This window comes from Coregonus lavaretus (genome assembly GCF_964263955.1).
Source record: "Coregonus lavaretus genome assembly, chromosome: 24".
Classification (NCBI taxonomy): domain Eukaryota; kingdom Metazoa; phylum Chordata; class Actinopteri; order Salmoniformes; family Salmonidae; genus Coregonus; species Coregonus lavaretus.
Window position 1 is genome coordinate 22,017,175 of NC_140011.1, and position 17,891 is coordinate 22,035,065.

Sequence of the window (17,891 nt, forward strand, 5' to 3'; positions counted from 1 at the left end):
TCTGGGAGTGGTTTGAGTGGGGAGGGGAAAACTGAAAAACTAGCTGTTATTGGCAGAGAGGTTTGGAACAGTCTTTCTTATTGGTCTTTTAACTAATCACCAGGCAGGCCAAAACTCCATCCCACCAAAACAGGCTGAAATTTCAGGTGGTAATTTCGAACAACTCTTACAATAAAAGGACACTATCATAATTTTCACAATTTCACAGTATTATTTCAACCTCATAGTGTGGAAATACAGTATATGTAACACACAGGAAAATCGAGTTTTTGACTGCACTGGGCCTTTAAGGAAATATATGAAACATTTTATTCACAAAAACTATTGTAAAACAACTGTTGCAAGGATGTGAGGAAGCGTTGTGATGTGAATGTTTTGCTAATGTTGTCAACCTCATGAACACAAACTAATCATAATACAGGGAGATGTAGCCTACACACAACAGCTGGCCAGACCAGACAGTTTTTCTCTAGTGAATTTTTATTATTTCATTACTAATGATATGTGATTGTGGTAGAAATTTTACATTTATGATATGCATGTAGACATTTTATGACCTTTAAATGCTTCCAGTGCTTCAGTCTTTTAACCATAGACTATTTTCACACATGGCTTTGTTTGGCAGTACCTTTAATGGGCCTTTAAAGGTAGTAACTCTTTAAACGCAATGGGATAGTTCAGTGAAATTATGTATTCAGATATTTATTTCCTTAACTCATAAGCAGTCTCTGGATTAAGGAGTGACTGCAATCTTCACTTTGGTTTTCAGATGAAAAACGTTATTTTACTCAGCACAGAGTGTGTCTAAAGTTACACATCACATTATTACAACAATGTGACTGTTTTGGAATAAAATGTTCAATATATTTAAACATCCTCTGTATTGTATGCTTATTGTTTAACCATTGATATGTTCTAGGGGCTATTTTCAGACCTTCAGGAACATCAGGTACTGCTGGAATGTCTACCAATGGCATGTTCATCTTTTTTTGAGAAATTACACTGGTCACTCAAAACATTTATAAAGTATAAATGGCCCACACTTTAGACGAGGCCACACAAAAATACTTAACTAATGATTAGTAAATGGTTTATAAGGACATATATTAAACATCTTATGAAAGGTGTAATAATTAATAAAGGGTGTATAAACGATCTACTCAGCCATTATAAATGCTTTACTATGTGGAGTTATTATAAAGGGCTACTGAACCACTTACAAGATTGTACCCAAATTCTAAACTCTGCATGTGTGACACATAATATTCCAGTTTTGTGATTATTAGACAATAGGAGCTTTGTGCAGCATCAAACAACATTGTGATGAAACAATGATAATCTCATTGTGATGTCTATTCCTTATTGTGATGGAAGCAGTGGGGAGTTTTTTGTAGGCCTGTGTTTGTTCATGCACTACATACAACATGCCACAACACTCAAACTATACAGACATTAATAGAAACTGCTTTCTTATTTGATTCTGAGCATATTAATAGGACTTTCTTCTAATTTCAATGTTCTTATGAATCATTCGATTTGCAAACATGTGGGGGGGAAAAATGCAATGCAGAATCACTTTGTCATGCTTTATTAATTAAAATAATTATTTAGAAATTCCATATTTACATCTTCAATAATATTAATAACAGTATAAGAAAGAAAAAAACAGTTTAGTCACAGTTCTCATACTAAACATCAGCATGACAACAAACTCGAACTATCATGAAGAAAAAAAACAATCTTCAAGAGTTGTTTTGTTTTTCAGATACTAAGTCATTAATCCCCACACTATTCACCCCCAAATCATCCTTCTGATAAAATTGCATTTCTTTCTCAAGAGCAGTTTGCCATTTACAATATATACATATTGCCAAACAAGAGTAACCCAGACAGTTCAATTCATGTAACACATTTTCTTTGACAATGACATGAGGACATTTTGCTCTGATAATGATACCATGTGTGCCTGCATTCCTCATTCAGACTATTGGCACTAAATTACATTTAGGATCTGGAAGGTGTTGTTAGGTGGTGAGCTCAAAGAGGCTGAATTTTGAACTCAACATTTAAGATCTGGAAGGTTTTGTTGGGTGGTGAGCTCAAAGAGGCTGAATTTTGAATTCAACACAGAGAATCCGGAAAAACCGACACTAGAATGCGAAATTGTGTATTATTGTATAAAACGATTGTAAACTTGATGCAAATACAGGCGTAGCTTCACAAAAAAGCAGTTACTGTACTGTGACACCAATACATCCTGTGATGTCATGAAGTCAAAGTCGCATGTCAGAGTGTTGCAAAATGTGCTACAAATAAAGTCTTTGGTGAAACAGCTTTGGAGCAATGTATACACAATGCAGGATTCAGGCCTTTGCCACTGAAAAAGTCATAGAAATCAGTAGCCCAAATGTATTACAGTGTTTAGAATGTCATGTGTAAACGTGTAAAGTCAACCTGGATGAGGCTGTCATTAAAAACAAATAAATAATTAATTAGTTAGCCATGAGAAGGTATTGTCCATGAGTTCAGGGTCAAGCATAGCTGGTCCAGTGTTGCCACTAAAAGTCTTAAATGTCCCTCCGATGTCTTTACACCCCTGTCCATTATTGGGAGACAGTCCAATTCTCCTCATAGCTTCCTATCCCTTGCTGCATTTGCCTATTGGTCCTCATTACCAGTCCTCTTGATGAGGGTTGGTCCATGGGAGCTAGAGATGGTCGTAGGCAGTGGTGGATGGTGGAGCGGTGCGGGAGGCCGTGCCATAGTAATAGGGTGAACCTGCAGGGGGCGACAGAGAGAAAGGAGTTTACTATTGTGGTTTGATTTTTAGCTTGGCTTTGATGGTGTTAGGAGGGACAATGCAATGCAGAGCAGGCTTTCTTAATCCCATCAACCACATGACAATAGCAGATGGTTCAGATGGAAATCGGCCTTGCTTGGATAGTTTGTCCCATGAATAAAGCTGCCTGTTTTGCACCTTCTCTCTGTTAAAGTATGGGTCTACTTGATGGAAGAAATATCACAGAATATTTTGCATTATGCATAGAATTCAGCATTCAGAACACACAAGCATTAATACTCTCTATGTTCCCCTGTGTCGTTAATAATTGGTGAAATCAGCTGGTTCAAGGTGACACACTGACTTGTGACCAGAAAGTCACAACAGAACACAAGTTCTCATAGGCTGGTAAGCTCAGAGAGAGTTACCGTACACACCAATAGACGGCAGTGGTATAGAGCCGACCCCCTGGTAACTGGGTAACTAGTTTCCATGGGGACTAGGGGAGATCCTGATACATTTCACCTGACTGATACCAAAGGTTTGACTGTACATGATTTTCTGGTTGGAGTGAGGATTTGTATTTGCGGTTTTCTCATTGATACTCTGGGTTCAAATTCATTGTATCTTAGGTTCAAAGCTGTTGAATAAGGTTTAAAGTATAAACTTGACTTGACAGGAATGGTTGGTATTCAACATTTCAAAGGGAACCTTTAAAAAAAAAGTTTAATTGGAAGCTGGGACTTTTATCTACAACAATTCAGTCTGGTCAGTGAACTGTATTCTGAACACGTTGGTTTTGCATTTGTTCATGAAGATCACGTTCACTTCAATCACAACACATCAGCGTTCTAAACAGTACGGTCCTGTGTGGAATCTGTCACCGTTCCAGTACACACACAACACAGACCACAGTACATGCTTCTAATACTTAGGAAGGGTGTGTCCATTGAACACCACTGTGCCTGACTGACTGACTCACCGAGAATGCTTGAGTTGGTGAATCTCCAAGCTTCACTGTAGGAGGTGTAGGGGGAGTGAGTGTAGGTCTGGCCAGAGTAGTCTGCACCTGCAGGACATGGAACAAAACAGCACACACATCAGATGTACAGTGAGAGACATACAGTAACCAACATTATTCAGTAAGAAATTCACACACGTATGTGTATAGAAAAAAATACATTACAGTCTAGACAACATCAGGCATAATATTTCTTATAAAGACACCGCCTTCCTCAAAGTGTTTTTTTGCCTTCATTTGAGGGTGTTTGTCCTCTTGGCAGCATCTGCTAAGATTTAGCTCATAATTCACCAATGGTTAGGGCAGCTTGTAAACCATTAATCTATGAGCCAGGTGGATGGCTGGGGGTAAAATCCCTCGACTCATTGGTGCGTGTGGCTAGTCTCCGCTTCCTCTCTTTAACGTTTACCCCTCCCCTCTCCGTCCGTCCAAAATGCCCTCCTCTCCTCTCTATCCCTCACTTCCTGCTTTAGCCTTTCAACCTTTCTGTCTCCTCTCTTTTTTTACATTCTTTTTTTTTTTACATTCCAATATCTAATTGGTAATTATGTTGGCTGGTTTGAATACCCCGGCTCGCCCCCAGACCCCCCCCTTTCTGTGAGTAATTGTGTATGAACGCTTCCTCACAGCAAGCCCACCAGAAAAATAATAAATCAGACCCTCTCATTTCGCGCTTCGAAGGGCAGACTTCAAATAAAAAAGGCACACACACACACAGACACGCACACACACACACACACATACGCACACGCACACGCACACACACACATACACACACACACACACACACACACACACACACACACACACACACACACACACACACACACACACACACACACACACCACAAAGATCCTCCTCCTCTGCTCTCTCCCCCCCTCCCCCCTCTCTCTCTCTCTCTCACCCGGGCCCACTCTGCCACCCTGTGGCCCCCCACCCTCTCTCCCCCCTCTGGTGGGGCCCCTGGTTCCCATGGTGATGTGTGGTCAGAGGGGCGGCGTGGGGGTGCGGGCAGCAGGGCGGAACCCCCAGCCTGTTCCCTTGTACCCCCTGGGCCCTGGCTGCACCACCATGCAGTTCACCAGCCGAGCAGGCTACTCATTAACCAGCATGCCTTCCTGTTAATCTCCAATCCTCCCTCCCAGCATTTCTCTCTCCCTCTCTCACGCCCATCCTTGCTTTTTTAACGTTGGTTTTGGTCACTGCCTTGCCCTAAAACAATGTTTAGTTTTTTGTCTACATTCTTCTCTGTGGTGCTTTGTCCTAATAGTGTATGCAGTTTCAGCGTTCCCAAAGGGAAAACACAGATTGGATCAGGTTTGGGTATAAATAAAACTATGAACTGCATATATCTAAGCTGAACTGAAAGTAGAGACATCATCTCTTTCTCGGAAATCCCATTTTAGGATGCCATAGCCTGTCTCATAGCCTGTGTGTGTGTTAATGGACGGGAGTCTTACCTGCTACCATGCCAGTGATGGCAGAGGATGAGTAGCCTGTCTGGCCACTGGAGGGGATGTGAGGAGGGTAGCCGGGGAGAGTGGAGCTCACCATATCCCGCCCTGAAACAGAGGAGGACAGACCACACACTGTCAGCCTGAGGATGTACGCGTACTGTAGTAGTGCAGCAGGTGGATATATACATGAAAAACAAATCAAGTCTGGCACTGTCAGTGGTGCTCACCATCATCTACAGCAATTGATGCTCCAGTACAGTACTGCACATGGGGTTTGGTGTGTTGTGGCAGGTGACATGATAAGCGAGTGTATGCTATACTGTCTGTATGAACCCCCTACAGGGCGTGGCAATGGATGAGATGAATGCTTCATTACCTGCTATGAGAGACTGGCTGCTGAAATGGCCATACACTGGTGCATGATGGGAGAATGAGTTGAACGCATGAGGGAAATGGTTGGAGCTGCTGCAGCTGCTACTGACAGTGACAGGGGCCTGCAGCGACTGCAGCTCTAGAAAAGCAGAGTTGGCCACCACGTTTGGGGAGGGGCTTGTGCTGGTCACCTCCGGGGACATTTCCTGTTTTAGACAAAGTGGGAGGGGCTGTAGCGGGTCTGAGGTGGCATGGCCAGTGGGTGGATGGGTGAGAAAATGAAATAAAATGGAATTATCTAATATGAATGAATGGGTTAACAAATACACAGCAGCAATAGCCAGGAAGCTGAAATTAATGCTTGAAACAAATGATGAGGGAATGGGTACTACATTAAATATACAGCACATCTTGTACGTCTGTTTTAAATTAAACTTGAAAGGGTGCTTTGGGCAGCTCGTGATAATAGGCCAAATTAATTGTACAACGCATCAGCAGGCACGGCAAGCTAAAATGTGGCTGCACTGCAGAGATAAACATCAACTGCTATGATAGCTCAGTGGGAAACAAGATCTATTATTAGATTGATGACAACCGCAGTTGATACAGTCTGGAGTATACACGCCTAAACAGACTGCTATTACATTCACAGATTATGAATGCATTATGATATTTAAAATTGAGTCTTTGTGAATTGAGTCTTGAAATATGCTGATGGAAAATAATGTTTCCATGTGTCAGCGTGTTCAGTTTTCCTTCTGCTTCATCTTTGAGCGCTGATCTTTGTGCGGGGTGAGAGGGCACCATCCATCGTAAGAGTCTTACCTGTCACCACAGTGTAGCCCTGGTGCGCTGCCAGATTCCGACCAATAGCAGCACTCGATGTCGAGAGGCTGGTCTTCCCGTCTTCTAGACTGCCATTGATGAGCGAGAGAGGGTACACAGTCTGTGGAGGATAGAGCAGATTAACCATTTGTACGTGAGTGTGTGTTGTGTGTGAAAAAGAGAGGGGGAGAGAGAGCAAGAGACTGGAAATGAAAAAGAGAGACAAAGAGATGGATAGAGACAGTCATTTTTGCAGTTGAGTTAAGCAGACTCCACCTCTCAGTGCAAATGTGCCATGTAGGCTACTGTACCTGCTTGGTCTTGCTGGCTGCTGCAGAGCTGAAGTCTGGGGGGTAGTGGTGGCGGTCAAAGCCACAGTCCAGGTGCTGCGGGGGGAAGTGCTCTGGTCTCAACTGCTTCCTAGGAACGCCTGCGCTGCCCTGAGAGTCCACACTGTGTCTACAGCTCTCCTGGTCACCTGAGAGAGAGAGAGGGTGAGAGAGGGAGAGAGAGAGAGAGAGAGAGAGAGAGAGAGAGAGAGAGAGAGAGAGAGAGAGAGAGAGAGGGGTGGCGTTATATTGAGAAGCTGTTGAATCTATTTGAGTTTGTACTTAAATGATTGTAGGATAAATTGCGAGAGTGAATCTTATTGAATTGAATAAAAATAATCTTAAAATGTGAGAGGAGGATAGAACATCAGGATTTGGGAATGCATGAGAATTTGTGGGTTCTTACTGTCGTCATGGCTCCTCTTGCCCTCTTGACTGGGCTGTGGTATCCCCAGCAGGCCACTGATGGAGTAGGTGGAGCCCAGGGAATCGGACTGGGGCGACTCTGGGGGAGTGACAGCTGAACTGGGAACTGACAGACAGAAAGGGGAAACGGACCATTATTACTACAATATTATCGTTGACCATTAGCGCTTAATGTTATGGACCATTAAGCATGGAGTTTCTTTAGGCTTAATACTGCATGATCAGATCATAATGCTAGACCTTATTGAAGGCGTGTGTTGGTGGTTGGAGTGGGGGGAGTGTTAGTGCTTTGTTAATGACAAGGGTGTGTGTGTGTGTGTGTGTGTGTGTGTGTGTGTGTGTGTGTGTGTGTGTGTGTGTGTGTGTGTGTGTGTGTGTGTGTGTGTGTGTGTGTGTGTGTGTGTGTGTGTGTGTGTGTGTGTGTGTGTGTGTGTGTGTGTGTGTGTGTGTGTGTAGAGACTCACTGAGTGTGTGTCCTGGGCTTAAGCCTTTGCCGTCCAGAGGCAGGTTGAAAGGCAGCTGCACCTTGGTTCGGATTATTCTGGAATAAAGAGCAGAGATTATAAATAATAATAAATACATGTTTTATTGTCACCTACACCAGATAGGTGCAGTGAACTGTGTTGAAAGATCACAGACTTTACATCTACGTTTGTTCTGCTGATTCAATTTCTATACACTTGTCTTACACTACTAAAGAGATCACAGTTCTTATTTTAAAGGCCCACTCAGTGATATTTATTGGTTTACACATAGCATAATGTAGAGGTTAGTCAGTACCTGTTGATGGAGCTGACACTGGGCACAGTGTCGCTGTCACACACGCCCTCTGCCAGCAGCCTGTCTCTGATCTCCCAGGCAAACATGGTGGGGTTCTGACGCTTGTAATCTGCTATTTTATCAACCACTTTAGGAGTGGCCACCTTGGGCTTGGAGCCCCCAATCACTCCTGGCTTGATGCTACCAGTCTCGTAGTAGCTGGAAAAGGAGAGAGAGGTTTGTTTAGTCAGAGAGCAATATGGTGAATGTGGGTGGTCATCATTTGGATTGAACAAAAATAGGTGTTTACGGTACCAATGACGTACTGTATAGTGAACCCAGAATCTTTTAACAATGGGAGACCGTGGTTCATGGTTAAGGTGTCTTGAGAACACAATAGAGGGCCGCTAACGGTTTCACCCTGTTGTGGAAATGTGCTATGAGGTGCTCACCGTCCCAGGATCTTGCTGACACAGCCGTGGCTGACACGGAGCTGCCGGGAGATGTCACAGGGACGCACGCCCTGGTGGGCCATGTCCACGATGCGCTGCCGGATCACCTCCGGAAGCGGACGGCCGTTCACAAACATTCCGCCTAGTTGGTTAAGACCCCCATGACCTGGGGGAGGAGGGGGGATGAAACACACATAAATGTCATGGAACCTGAGCCCACTGCCACCCACGCTACCACCCACACACAGCACTACCTCACACAGAGGACACACACATCGAGGGCAGACTGATATGGGGTCTGGGCTGGTTCTACTTCAGGCTATTAGTTTGGTCTGAGACAGGGCTTACTTGGCACCTAATGTTCTTACATAGATACGACAATGACGTACTACAGACATGTAGAACAAAATGGATTCATTGATCAAATAAATCACATATTATTTAGGCATCTACTGGCAATATCATTTTCAGAATGCAATAAAAAAAAATGATAAAAACGCAGGCCCTTTGGGTTTCCAAGAGAAGGTGTAATTGAACCTGGTGGGACAATTCAGCACACAAAATTGTGTAGGTCATGAACCTAACAATGAGCATATATTTCCTGGAATTTTTTTCTCTGCATTGTTTTAAATAAAGTTATTTCACATTCGTTTTTTTATGTTGAGGAGACAGGCATGTTTGGTGTGTTCAAGTTTACATGTAATTGATATGAACGTTGGACAAAAAAATGATTCACTAAACTATAAGTTACAATAGCATAGGGCTCTACTCAATCTATATTGCTGAAGTTCAGCGTTACAGCGTGATTGAAATTTAAATGCAATGTTCCCGCGTTAGCAGAGACTGTATTCACCGTAAACGCTGTATAGGCTATGTCGGCTCAATCGGAAATTAATTTAAAATGTCTATAGCGCAATCTTTAACGCTTCAGTGATACAGATTGAATAGAGCACCTAGCTATCAAACTAACCCGGGTACAGATCTTAAAAGGGCTATATAAAAATTATGACAGTGATGTGAATGATGCACATGTAAGAATATATTTTGTCAATTTATCATGCATAATTCAGTGTTGTTTTAAAAGAGTGGTAAAAGAGGGTAACTGACCAATTAAGTCGGATCTAGCTAGAAATTTGACAGCCTCTGGTCTAGACAGCTCTGTGTAAGTCTTCCACATTCTAGATGTTCTCAATCCTGGTTCTGACCTCTAGATTCCTCTCTCCGGGTTTGGGTTTCCTATGGGACACACAAGGCAGCGAGAGCAGGTAGTCATTCCTCGCAGAGAAAGTAAGTTTATCCTAACTTTGATATAAAGGAATGTCACATTAAACGTTATAAAGCGGATAGTTTTATGCGTTTTAAAATGTTTATGTCAGAAGTTTGGGGCCCATAGGCCAGGCATAATTTAGGCCTATTCTGGCAAGCGGCATGGAAAAACAGCTCACATGCACAATGATACGATATTGCCATAATTTCGATTTCAACACGCCCTGAAGTGATACTGTCTAAGATACAATTCTATAGCCTAAATAACAAATTATTTAATTATTATTATTTATCATTATGTTATGTTTTGGAGTTTATTTTCCCACGATTTTATCAATTATTCGTTAAAAATGTTTGTATATCTGCGAGGATAACGGACTTCTATAGGCTATAGCACCAAGTTCAATGTGAAACCACCTCTTTGACAGGCATGTGTATTACATTTAGAGGCTAATTTAAAAAAACATTACAATTACGCAAAATAAATGGCAATAATTCGTTTTTTACAATAGACAAATGTAGCCTACATCGTGAGCATGTTGACAATTTCCAATGGCTGTATTAGGTCAAATAGCATTTGTGTGGGGTAAATCAAGTTAATGATAGCCTATTTGCGTGCATGCATACTCACTAACTTTCTTCTCGTCTAGACACATCGATGGGCTGTCGTTGGTCAGATTGTATAATACGGTTATTATTAAAAATATAATGTTGAGAGTGATGTAGGCTATGGTAGAAAGTGTTCATCGTCTGTATTTGAACTATAGGGATTAATGAAATAGTGATTCCTATGAACATTTGGCCTATAGCCCTATACAATTATTATGTTTCACCAATATGCTCGAGATAATGCGCATGCATATTCATTTGAAGAAGAACATTTATTCCCTTGTGTCGATGCTAAAATGAATAGCCTACCATAGGCCTAGACTACACCAGGGAATACATGTTGTAGTTATAGTTGACCATTTTAATTTAAAAATCTAAAATCGACTTCTCCTTTATGAGGACTTGGAAATGCTGCTGGGGAAACGGTTTGCCATTTTATTTGGAAAGTTGTCAGCAGCTTCTCTGTCTTTCTATAGACTGCATCAGTGACTTTGTTAGAATCCCATTGCTTTTAATTTAACCCATTCAGCAGCTTGCTTCCTTATCCCTTTCCCAGCTTTTATTTCCACATCAAACGGAGGCCGGACGGGACGAGGCTGGGTGGGGAGCAGGCGAACCATTAACGGTGCTAGCGGAGTGTGTCAAAATCTCCCCGCCAAGCTTCACCAACCTGCAGGATATTAAAGCTGAGCAACCCCAAGGGAATAAACACACACGCGCGTGCACTCTCCCTCTCTCTTCTGTCACACACAAACACACACATACACACACACACAAAAATCCCTCATAAATACTTTTTTATCCTAATTGTACAATTAATTGCCTATATTGTCTCAATTTACGCGCAATTTGTAATGATGCCATTCCTTATTTAGGTTGTTGCCAGTAAAATAATGATTGCATGGTTTTCCTCCTCAAAATTGATTCGAATTTATAATCCTCTGTAAAATATATTATTTTATTGGTTCTAGACTTCAAATTATGCGGGAACTAGACCTAATGTAACAGGCCTATAAGCCTAGCGTTTTGGATGATTATTTACGCAATTGGATTGAGAACACAATCTACAACGTAACATAAGGAGCCGTCAAAATGCCAGAGGAAATATCTACCATACCTGAAAAAACTGGTTTTGTTCACCTATTATTATTTTTTGAGTAACTTATAATATTTTGAATAGAATATAGCCTACACAAACTATTGCAGAACCTCTCACTTTCATGAAAACCATGTTGGTTTCACATGAACTTCCATAATGCAGCATACTCTTTATATATATTTTTTTATTCCACTAACTCACCATTAGGTTATGGAATGAAATTGTGGCCACTGGCCACGATTAGCACAACCCATTATTTGGTCTAAATTCAAAATAAGCAGTCAGTTTTAAAATAAAATGTTGATCATATAAAATGTTGGTATGTCCAACATCACAATTGCTGCTAACACAAGAAATGAAGACGCAGGTGTTTGCGCCTGCGCTCACACGCTACAGGGTACAATTATTTATCAGCCACTAGAGATTGATTGCCAACATTTGACAACATCGGTTCACTATCCTATAGGATACTCCTAACAATTTTAAACAATATTGTCACGTAATTTGATTAGACCCATAACATTTACATTTTAGTCATTTAGCAGACGCTCTTATCCAGAGCGACTTATAGTAGTGAATACATACATTTTCGTACTTTTCCCTTACCGAACCCACAACCCTGGCGTTGCAAGCGCCATGCTCTACCAACTGAGCCACACCGGACCCAATAACCCCAAAAACCTTTAAGGTGCAATGCTGCACTGTAACTTCTGAACGGTTATTGTAACCCCTGACAGCGGGTGCTATGAGAACATGAAAGAAGATGGCGCATCTGAGGCGACAAGCGGGTGTCATAATTTCTGCCGCGGGGTAGACCTGGTGAAACGTAAACAAGCCATACCATTCAGCTCCCCACCGTTCCATCATTGGCACAATTGAAGTGACAATGACCACGGATTGGCCCAAATCTATATCTGTCAGCTAAACTAACGTCCAATTAACTTGACAAACCCTCCACGAGAGAAGGAAAATCAGTTATTTTTGTAAAATAAACACACGCAGGAATTATAACATCAGGCTCAACTTTCAGAATTGTTGGCCTAATCATTGATAGTTTGATTTTTTGATGTTACATTCATTAATTGACATTCTGTCATAACTTTTACAAAAATCACCCTGAAATTAAGGAAAATATATCTAAAAACGGTGTATAAAGACAGGTGCACATTTAGTTCAACTATTGATCATATGGCTTATATTGACTAAGGTTATTGGCCTTCCTAGCCTATCTCTGCTCTGATAAGAGAAATATTGCTGTATAAACTTGTCATAAACAGCCATGGACTACTAAACTATGCTAATGTATTCAGAATTTGTGGGTATAAAGATATTCCAACAAAACATAGCCTGTTTCTGTTCATAAAGTCCTTATTCAATATGAATAATGTCAATGTATTAGAGAATGAAACAACAAACAATATTCAAGTGTTTCATAATTCAAAGCACCCGTAGGCCAAAATGTCGTGCCTGCTGAAATCCAGTTTATTATCAGCATAATCACCCAATTACTTGAAAAGCGTTTCGTTTTCATGTCATTAGAAATCCCTGTGAATAATGTTAGGTACTCTTAACGAAACTTGGATAGAAAACAATGACAGGGATTATGAATGTATTCCGTTGTGTACGCCTGAGCATAAACTATTAAAGGGTGATTTCTGTCAAGGTCTCTCAAATATTTTTGTCATGCATATACTGCATTTTCTTTGCTTGCTTTGACAATTCAATCTTTCATATTGATTAATGATTTCAGCTTTTTTAAGGAACATTTTCACAAAGTATCTGTTTATTTAGGCTATATTTGAATAATAGCTATTAAATGCATGCGTTTATCTTCTCTTTACTGGCCAAAATACAATAGCAATACGAGGGAAGGGGGTTTCAGATCTTGTGTTTTACCTCGTCCGGTGGTGTTGGACATATCTCTGAGGTCTTGGTCGTTGGGTGTCCTTGACAAATGCAAGAGGGTCCACGCACTCTTTCTCTCCCCCAGTTAATTAGATGTTTTTAGTCCATGTGGGGCCTCGCTTGGCATGAAAGTGTTCCTGAGTGCACTCTTCGCTGCAAGAGGACATTGTAATAGTTAATATGGGGTTCTTATGAATACTGTTAAGTTATGTTGTGTTTCTTTATTGTGCCATAGTGTGCCATAGTATTACAATATATTAGCGTCCGCGTTGCAGTTTTAATTTGAGTCTTACGTCCCCGTCGCCCCTCTTATAAAAATAATAATATATAGGCTTATATAATAAACAAAAACAAAAAACACGTTTCACTGCTTATCGTAGCCTTCAGTAGTAGGCTAGCCTTGGGTCTTTGTTGGGACTACCAATTAGGAATAAAGGATCTCTATGCGGACTACTCTCTCTTAGCGAATGTAACGGGACTCGATAAACCAACTAAACGATCAGCCAATAAATTACTAATTGTTAAGCTTTTACACATTTTCAACCATTTGTTAAATATGTTAACAACCATTCACATTTGTTAACACAGTGATGTGCCCATAACTAGCCGTTAACACCTCATTGGTGCAAATAATTACCTTCGCCTTGCAGAAAAAAAGGTCCGGGCAGATATCCTTATTATTATCCAATGCTAGACCACACTGGAGAAAATGTAACCTCGGCCGGGGAGATCCAAGTCAATCTTTGATAAAGCGTCTGGTATGATGCTCTCTCAACAGGCAGAGGTGGTGTAGCTGTTTAGGACCTGCTACTAATACTGTGCAAGGTTTTATCCAACAGACGCTCTCCGAGGCGCGCAGTGGAGATGGTGCGCCGCGGCCATTGGATGATGGAGTCGAGGGGGGTGCAGTAGAACTAAGGGTGAGGTGTGGCTATTTGAAAAGAGGGTGTCACCCTTCCCAAAGCCACATGGATGACTGATTTTGTGTTTTGAGTGGCATTCCACCCAATACAACACACAGTAACGTTTACGGAAACACTCGTCAAGGAGCCGGTTTGTTTTCATTCACCCCCAGCGACAGCTTCGCTTTGATTAGATTGTGTACAAGATGTGACACGATTTCCGGGGGTCTGTGAATTCAGGTTAATTTGGAGTACACTGTTTTCACACACAATTTGGTACTTGATTTGTTGTGATCTGTCACAATTTCTGCTATCACACGACAGGTATCACGACGGGTATATGTCCCTTTTTTGAGTGATAAAATGAGTAATATAGGCCTATACCATGTCAGGGACATGGGTGTAGCCTATAGCCTATATTTTGTAGATGTTATGTTTAAATCATAAAGTTTTGGTTTGTGTTGTACACTGCATAAGCACATCAGATATAGTGTATTACCTACTTACAGTCATACTTGAATGATATAGGACAGCTTATTATTTCGTTTCAAAGGACTTCAATGAAAATATAATGGATTAAATTAAAGGTTGAATAGGTTATTGCTAGTATTTGTTACTTTTTACACAACTTTCAACTATGGTTTCCCATAATATTGATTGCATTTATTACTTTTTGCACATTAATAGCCAAAATGTTTGTTGGAAACTTGTTTCAGATTGCTTGTCTTTATTGTTATAATTAATTTATATTAGCATATTATTATTATTATTAATATTATTATTATTTATCATTATTACCACCGCCACATTATGGCTGTATTTATTCTGTTATTAAACAAAGATGCAGAGGTAAATCTTATATAGATCATCTTCAACATCATCGCCACATTCAGTGAAAAAACAATTACTCAGTCCTATATCTTGATAAGGGATTACATTATTGTATTACCTTTCACCCACTTGCCCTTAGATTGCTTTCTGTGGTTGTTTGTGTAGTTGTAGATCAGACAGTGTTACGTGGATTGTGTTCAATCCCTCTAAGCCCTTTGACTATCCTGTTCGTCTCTCCATCAAGAAGCGCTGTAAATGCCAATACTAGATTACTAACTAATGGTAGACTGTCTCTTACTTACATAATAGGTCTACATCGAGTTCTTTAAGGTCAAACCAGTTAAAGACAGAGACAGTAGATAGTAGATACTGCCTATCCAATTGAGTGGACATCACGTCTGAACATCACTTCCGAACATCACATCCCACGCATTTTCAGCTGCTGGTTATCATATAGCCAAGGCGTTCTGATTGTGTGTATTGAATGCCTTAGCTTATTTTACACGTTCACCACTTAATCAAGTGAGTGGGCGCCGTGAAATATGCGCGTGGTTCTTCGCAACAGGGTGTTGGTGTCCCTCTGCGTTCCTACACTGTTTAGTTGTTCTCACGAGCTTGGAAAACAAACATAACACCTCTAATGACTCTCGTTTATGGCCCCATGTTGCCTAACATGGCCACAGTGTCGTCTGCCCAGCAGAAAGTATGGTATATTTAACCATATGGCTCGTGGCACCAATTTACAGTTGTTTTACAGTTTTGCCAGTTGAAGACATGGCAAAATTGGGTATGCAAAAGTTCAACCTTTTGCCATGGAAATTGGAAACAGAACATATAGTCGGGGCAATTAAAGTGTAGGTCCTTAAAAGCAATCTAGACACGTCGTACGGCCTGTTAGTTGCGAGATTACGACATATAGGTGAAGAAGATAGAAGGGGACACTTGTGCGTCCCAAACAATTTAACATCATTGGTCAATGCATCGCAAATCCTTATCTCGTTAGGCTACAATTGGTGAGCTCATTCTCAATCTTCCCCGGCCCGCCGTGCAACGTAAATACCATTACATTAGATTCGCTCCGGGACAAAAGGGCGAGTGTTTTGAAATAAATAAAACTGTCGAGGGACTAAAGCGAATCATAACATTAGATGGAAGCAGAGAATTCCTCTGTGAAGTGCAAAGAGACAGAGAGAAAGAAAGAGAGAGAGAGAGAGCGAGAGAGAGAGAGAGAGAGAGAGAGAGAGAGAGAGAGAGAGAGAGAGAGAGAGAGAGAGAGAGAGATCGAAGGGCAATTGCCTGGGGAGGGAGGTGAGAGATGGAAAACAGAGGTTATCGAGAGTTTAACAAGGGATTAAAACTTCTAGATGGATATCTAGATCAGAAGTGTACATTTTAATAATGTTTAATTACAGGGGTTTTGTTATGTGGCTTGCTTTGAGGCAAACTGATTGCATGAATATACACCCAAAGGCTCTCAGATGACTAGGTCATGTGGGTAGCCATCATTAATAATAATGATTATAATGAAAAAAGAATATGCAACACACAACATAGTAGCATATGTTAATATAGTAGGCTACCTTTGGGACTGTTATAATAATAATATGACCCCCCTCCTCATCATCCTTCCTAAACTAGTAAACCTAATATTATAATGATGATGAGGAGAATGAAGATGAGAAGATGGAAGAGGAGGAAGAAATTGAAGAAGAAGAAATAACATAATTAGGCCTACATCAATTGAATCATTACATTATCATTACATCTGCTAAATGACTAAAAATGTAAATGTCCAATCAACGATTATGATTGTGGTATTCATGTTGTGTGTACTGCCAAAACTTCGTTAAAAAATGGTGATCAATTATTAGCCTAAAATAATATATTGTATTTCCAGTAATCGCATAACTCCTTTGATAGCCTAATTAAACAGTGTAAATGCATATATCATGGGCCTCTGCAATTCAAAATAAACGTACTGTAAATGGAGAGGGAGATAGAGAGGGGAGGGGATATAGGCCTAACGTTTTTGTAAATAGTCTATAATCATCCATAATCATGTCGAAATAAAACCTGAACTAAATGATTCATTCGAATAAAGAGTATAGCCAATGCAATTAATCTGTCTGGTATTAGTTAAACTCGCAGACAGTTTCTGAAAGCATTTTCCACTCAGGCCATATGAACAAGCCCGTTTAATTTGTAACTTGATTGATTATTAATAGGCCTATGCAGCCCCTACTTATTTTCTTCTGCGAGATTTTATTAAGACAACCCGCGGATTGTTTTCCAATGTTGCACATGTAGGTCTACAGTCAGCCTGTCGTGTCCTGCAGTTCAGAACAACTCTCAGACTTGGTTGTCAACATGCAATGGAGAAAACCATTTCGCCAGAGGATATTTTCAAGCTCTTATGCGATTTGACTATAGAATGGACCGACACAATAAACGTAGCGCTCCGGTGGAGCCAGTTAATATAAAGTAAAATCAAAAAGTGAAAAAAAAACATACATTGATCAAAGAAAAATAAATCTTTACAGCAGCGTTCGGCTATGAGCACAGCCACCCATATCAAGAACACCTTCTGCAACCATTCTCAAAAACATTGCTTATTAAAAAAAAGAATAACGTCTCCTCAGTCCAAGGTTGCTGTGCTTTTCCTCAATGAATACGGTCTTTATGGCTGTAGCCGACTTTTTTTAAATGCATGTTTTTAGATGATTGCCTATTCCACCGTTTACAGATTGGACGAAGTAGTGCCCTTGAAAGGCTATTGCTTTATCTCGACAGGTATAGCATCAATGATCCTACAAAGTAAAAAGAAGAAGCATTGAAGTCTAAGTTTTAATCGAAATAAT

General features: G+C 40.7%; 1 protein-coding gene across 1 annotated transcript; it reads right to left on the reverse strand.

Moving 5' to 3' along the window:
- Positions 1–2,707: 2,707 nt before the first annotated feature.
- LOC311099659 (paired box protein Pax-8-like) lies at positions 2,708–13,313 on the reverse strand (the record flags this gene model as incomplete). Its single annotated transcript, XM_084140380.1, has 11 exons — positions 2,708–2,778; positions 3,762–3,848; positions 5,262–5,363; positions 5,635–5,871; positions 6,456–6,576; positions 6,767–6,933; positions 7,191–7,316; positions 7,675–7,751; positions 7,991–8,188; positions 8,422–8,587; positions 13,292–13,313. 11 exons carry the CDS (start codon positions 13,311–13,313, stop codon positions 2,708–2,710), a joined length of 1,374 nt encoding a protein of 457 aa, XP_083996506.1.
- Positions 13,314–17,891: the final 4,578 nt, after the last annotated feature.